Source organism: Pelmatolapia mariae, linkage group LG12 (assembly GCF_036321145.2).
Source record: "Pelmatolapia mariae isolate MD_Pm_ZW linkage group LG12, Pm_UMD_F_2, whole genome shotgun sequence".
Taxonomy (NCBI): Eukaryota; Metazoa; Chordata; class Actinopteri; order Cichliformes; family Cichlidae; genus Pelmatolapia; species Pelmatolapia mariae.
In genome coordinates this window covers 20,020,647-20,027,029 of record NC_086237.1, presented here as the reverse complement: position 1 = coordinate 20,027,029, position 6,383 = coordinate 20,020,647, and the positions used below count along the sequence as shown (strand labels likewise).

Below are 6,383 nucleotides of genomic sequence, written 5' to 3'. Positions count from 1 at the left end.
AAACATTTTAAAAAGCGCTGTATGTAATAGAATAGATAAGACCTATTGCACTTGTATTAGATGTTACTCATTCTAATACACTGTTTTTCAGTTTTACTACAGTACCTTTGCTGAAATTTTAAGCATTTATTTCATATTCTTCAATTATTAGTTTAGCATCCTGTCTGGAATCAGTTTGGGATCTACCTCATCCTAGGTACTAATATCATTCAAGTTGGTAAATACTTGAATATGTTGGCCAACTAACTGTAACCTTTCCATGTTCCCATTTAGTGCTAAACAGGGAGTGAAGTGTATTTAAACCAGTTTCTCCAATTGCTTCATATAATGGGAATTGACACTGAAAGGGAAGTGCAGATAGACACACTTCCATTTGTTTATTGTAATGTAATCCATTGTTAATATAAATATTTTTATCTTAAAGATGTCGTGCTAACCTCCAAGTGTCCTCAGGTTGTTAAATCATGAATATTAACAAGCATCAACCAATATAATCATTAAATAAACTACAGGTATTGTAAGAAGTGGGGGGTCTGTGGGCTTGCTGATAATTCCTTTAAAACAATCATTACATTTATAAATACATTATAAGGGCAACATTTCTGTGGTAACACAAAGGTTTTAATATTCACGCAGTGCACTTCAGATATTAACATCTGTCATTAAAGAGAAAAAAAATGACATGGTACGAACAGCTTTGTTGGACAGAAAAACTGTATTCGTGTTTAAGAGGGACTTTCCAGGGTAATCTCGTCCAAACATGCAGGGTGACCTGCTAAGGCCTGTTGAAAGTAAATGGACGAACCCACTGGATCAAACTGACAGCCAGAATACTTTCTCTGCAAGAACAGATTTGCCCTCATTTTCTCTCCATTTCACTTGGATAAAGACTGGGTATCCACATATCTTGTTGATAAATGGCAAGTAAATGCAAAATCTTAAAAGGCAAAGAATAAGAAAAACAAAGATGGCAAATGCTATTACAAGCATTTGATTTATTTTCTGACTTGTTTTGTACAAATGTTGTAATTAAAATAAGACTGAAAAGAAATCTTCGAGACTCTCTTGCGCTCACTTGTCACTATGCGAGCTTTCCACCCACATTTTTGACTAAAAATAGATCTGCAGTGCAAACGTATCTAGGAACACACGTGTGAATAACAAGTATGACATCACTGGGTCCAGGCAGCCCCCAGTCCTTCTACAAAATAGGACGGATATCGCAACAGCAGCAGTGAAGATGATGTCATAGTTTAACGATGAGCACGTGCACACACACACACAGCTAGAGGCAAAGAGGTGGAGCCGTTGCCGAGACGGTGAGCTCGGGTGAGTGGAAACAAAACGGCCAAAACAGCAGCTCTTGTTCGAGTAATCACCCTTAAAATCTTTACTGGCAAAAAGCTTGCGGAAGTTTTTCATCAAACCACCGGTTCAACAAGCTCCAACATGAAGAAAAACGAACGTTGTAAAAGCTCACATCCACCGTTTTTTGTTTTACACCGCGAAAATATGCAGTAAAGCTACAGCAGGTACATTAAACATATGCAGATAAACTTCATCTGATGCAATGTTCAAATTAAGCAGCTTGGTGTCGGCAGACGTCCTAATTTCGGTGACGCCTTTAACAAGTAGGGGCGAGTCCAAAGGGATCCAAAGGGTGTATTACTAGATCATATTACATTTCAAAGCTTTAGTAACATTATTTTCCAGATTTTGATTCAAAACTGTCACCCTGTAATCGCAGTTGTACCAGTTTTCTTATGTCTGTTGTCATCAATGGATGCTTAATGATGATTCTTTTTTTAAAAAAAATAACAAGAATAAATTTTATGTATATCTGAAGTTGAAACATTTTGTGTCGTGTAAAGACGAATGTGTAGCTCAGAGTAAAGTCATTGCCAGAAATAAGAAGCATTTGTGACAAACATGAGAAAGCAGTGTCAAGCTGCACGAACCAACAGTAAACAGCACTAAAAACAAAACAAAACAGAACTTTATTTTATAAATGCAAAAGTATTTCCCCTTATCCTACTTACAAAATATTCACTCTCCAATCTGGTACACCTCAGTGAATACACCCACATATAAGATATTAAAGACCATACGGAATATGTTTCTGCACATAGAATATAAATGTTGTTTCAAGCATGAAATTAAAAGTACTTGATAGTGTTGAATGACTTTCAAATCATTTTTCAGGGAAGAAAGTTCAGTTTTAAAATCATAGCAGCTCTAGGTGGTTTCAGAGAAAAGGTGGCGGTGGAAGATTATAATCTCACCACAATCTGTCAACACCTGAGAACACAGCTAACACAGTCTGCATAAATATGTTGCTGCCTGTTATGAACTTTAAAAGAAATGTATTTTATTCTTTTCAAGCAGATTAACATTGAAATAGGCTAAAAAAAAAAAAAAAAGCACAGAAAAGCACAGAAACTAATAGACAAAGGTCTGTCTGAATATATATATATATATATACATACACTAACTATCTTAAAAAGTTTAAAAAAAAAACATTAAACATAAAGTAGTGTAAAAACTGAAGTTGTATGGACAACGAAATACAAAATCATCTCATAAAAGAATTAATGTAATTCTGTGTTTCTGAATTTGCTTTTCTACTCACACAGTCATTTTTCAAAACTATGATACAGTAACATGACCTGATAACTATCTGGGGAAAAATCCAAACAGACAGAGATAGTTTGAGAAAAATGGCAGGAAATAAACATGCTGGTGTTATACTGTGCATTCCCAAATGCAGTGACTAGCTGTATTTCTGCAAGACCCTCAGTAAATTTCTTTGGTAGCCTCTTTAGAGTTGTTTGAGGAAGCAACATTGGCGAGTTGGAGGTTCTCCTGGACTGTCCCCTGTTTCTTGTCACGTGCTTCTCCCTCCGTGTGGAAACCAACCATCAACTGGTAAATCACTACACCAAGAATGGAACCAAGGAATGGGGCAAAAATAGGGACCAGGAACCAGCAGTCTCTAGCCCTGCGGGGAGACAGAATCACACTTATAGCCAGATAAAAAGGGTTAACAAACAGAGAGCAGTGGAAGGGCAATGTGAAGGAAAAATGCATAAAATCTGTCCACTTACGTGAAAACGGCACCCCCCCACCCAGACATAGAGGTGAAAAGACGTGGTCCAAAGTCTCTGGCAGGATTGACTGCATAGCCAGAATTAAAGCCCATAGACAATCCAATGACCAGAACCACAAATCCCACGGTGAAGGCCTCCAGCCCTTGAGGGATGGGGTTGTTGTAAGGATCCACAATGGCCAGAACACAAACTATCAGTGCTGTTGTGCCAATAATCTGTGTTGAGGAGGGGTACAAGTAAGAAGAAATCATGGGATATATCATTTATTATTTCAGAATTAAAATTATGTGTATGATACATGTTTGAGTTTCAAAAGAGCACCTGATCAAAGAAGCCATTGACAAGTGTGAGATGCCTCGCAGGGTAAGTTGCAAATATGCCAGCCGTGTTGTTAATGCTAGTAAAATTAAAACTTCCAGGACGGAGCAACAGAGCATCTAGAGGGATACAAACGATGAAATGTACCATGGATTTTTTTTTTCTTTAAAAAACAAGATAATTCTGACTCACTACTGGAAGTCTTCACTTACCATAGTACATGCCAAAAATAATAGCAGCACCAAAAAAAGCACCAATTGTCTGAAAGAGGAAGTACATGGGAAACTTTCTCCAGCGCTCTCTTCCAAGCAGACACAAGGCAAAAGTTACTGCTGGGTTGAGATGGCCGCCTGCAAATGCAGATGTTGACATTATGTCAGTGTGTGCAGTCCATAATCACACAAAATTACAGCCTTGCCTAAAGTAAAGTCACACGCACACACGCACACACAAACACACACATGCACACCCATAGCTGATGATATCATACACTTCCATAAATCTGATTGATTACCTGACACTTGGCCACAGACCAAGATGCCTAACATGGCAGCAAAGCCGAAGGCAAAGTTGACAGTAAGGAACAAGCCATGGGAACCACCGCTCAACACCCGCTGGGCCACAGCGCCACAGCCAAACATCTGAAGAAAGAGTAGAAAAGCAAGTTCAGCTGGGTCCTAGCAACTTACACAACAAAGTACACAACGTTTTGGTTGTTTCTGTTGTTGAAACAGTTGATATATTGATATATTGACAGTTATATAATCATAGCTTTGACAAGATCCTAGGAACCAAAGGCTTGCAGCCCCAAACCATGACAGAGCCTGGACAGTATTTTACAGATGGCTGTAGACATTCACATTGGTGCCTACCTACGCTTCCACCCTTACACTTAGACCCTTTCTCATGTGCCGGCTACGGATTTTTAGGCCTGTCACTTATTTTGCCCTCTATTTGACATACACTGCCCACATGCTCAGATATGACAAGATTTCAGCTCTTAGGGAATCATTTTATCTGTGCAAAAATATTATTTATGCCTGTAAAATTGTGTTCGCAAATGTATTTCTGTGGTATGATTCATTTTCATGATTGATTGACTTTTGCACAATATCATTTTCAGCCACACAATAATGTTATTACTGACGTGTATCACCTGATGAATAACTGCACCACACCTTCTCCTGTGCCATCAGTAGTCACACCATGTACTTCTCAAACCCAGGTGAGATTTGGACTTCCGTATTACTCCTGTTTCTCTCTCTCTATCTCAACAACATTGACACAAATCAATGTGTGACGCCCTAATTGGCTTTTACTTTGAAATGACATAAAAAGAAATATTTTATTTCATAAATACCCAATCAGTAATACAAACACCATTCACTAAAGTTTGCATTATGTAATTTATTGCAAATTGCGCAGAATTTAACACTGAAATATGCCACGTCTAATGCCTGATATCTGAGGAGAATTTTTATAAACCTACAACTTCTCCGACTCAAGCAGCCGATGCCACTTTAAGTACTTGTCCAGGTGCATTATATGTGAATTGCCTTGAGCTTGTGTCCACATGTTTTTATGCCGTGTCAGCTGACAGAAGCAAATAAAATGTTGGGACTTTCACTCCGGGCCTGATGTGGCTATGCGAATTACTGTTAAGAATTCACATAGCCACATCAGGCTGCATCAGGCTGTTCATCTGGTCCTCATCCTGAATGAATAGAGAGAAGAGACCCACCTATTCCTGGTCGTAAAAACATTTATTTTGTTTTCTCATTTATTAATGTTGATGTGTTGTTTACAATTTGACTTTGTTTATTGTATTTTAATAAAAAGAAACTTAAATGAACTCAATGTGGAGCCAAAAAGAGCAGACAGCCAGCCAGTTTCCTTTTTACACTGAGTTGATGAGATTGCAGTGTTTCATGGTTTTAGTCATATTTCTAATCAGAGATCGGATTATCATGGATAAACTAAGAAATCCCACAGCATCGTCATGCAGGGATAAAACTGTAGCTCGAACTTGGCACAGTAATTTATAAGAATATGGTAAGGATCTGACCATTAAAGACCATTTGCATTCTCCTGTCCAGCTAATCAGAAATCCAGTTGATACACACAGATGTCAGCCTTTAAAAAAACAAACAAAAAAAAGCAGTCCCTCTCTGGATAAATACCGTGTCTCACCTGCCTCTCTTAACCACGTCCTATCAGAGTTCCTTCTTACATCAAAATATCTCAATTCTCTGTTAGTTACCTTTGAAACATGAGTAAAAACTGTGCTTCCACGTATTAATTTATTAATTACTTAGTGAATTGTTAGTGCATGTTTACTCTCTCACGCAGAACTACATAAACACACACACACACTTACTACAAGGATGAGCGTGCCAAGACACTCTGCTAAGGCTTGACGAAGCAGCAGGTTGCGGATCTGGAAGAAGCGGGACAGTTTATCCAGATACTCCTTTTGTCTGCCCATGTCTTCTTGTCACAGGTTGATGACTGTGAGAAATGACACAGAAATGCACACACAGCTTGTAGGGTCTCCTTAGTGCCTGTGAAGCTGAGGAGAGCTCTTAATATATACATAGAACTGGGCTGGGACAGAGCCAATCCTGAACTTGCACCCACCCTCTGTACCACACCCCACTGTGTGTCGTGATTCACAGTCCTTCACCTTTTTTTCTTACAGAGCCACTCTCTTTCTCTTCAACTTTCATGCATATACACCAATGGACATAAACACTGTTCTTTGCTATAATTTGCCTCTTTTGTAGATGGTGCCAAATTAGAGCAGGACCCTTTATATCATGAGGTAATGACTTTCTTTCCTACTTTACAAATGATATCCAAGAAAGTTGATTCCGTTCATCTGCACGTGGCGTTTTCCCTGGGAGAAACATTTCCTCATTCTCTCAAATGACTTCTTCAATTTCAGTGGAGTGCAGGTTT

General features: G+C 38.6%; 1 protein-coding gene across 1 annotated transcript; it reads right to left on the bottom strand.

The window, feature by feature from the left end:
* Positions 1-2,793: 2,793 nt before the first annotated feature.
* Positions 2,794-5,910, bottom strand: LOC134638526 (aquaporin-3-like). The gene is made up of 6 exons (XM_063489230.1): positions 5,803-5,910; positions 3,940-4,066; positions 3,638-3,775; positions 3,429-3,544; positions 3,105-3,322; positions 2,794-2,998 (listed from the first exon to the last, which is right to left on the bottom strand). The coding sequence occupies exons 1-6, from the start codon at positions 5,908-5,910 to the stop codon at positions 2,794-2,796; spliced, it is 912 nt and encodes a 303-aa protein (XP_063345300.1).
* Between the last annotated feature and the right edge of the window lie 473 nt (positions 5,911-6,383).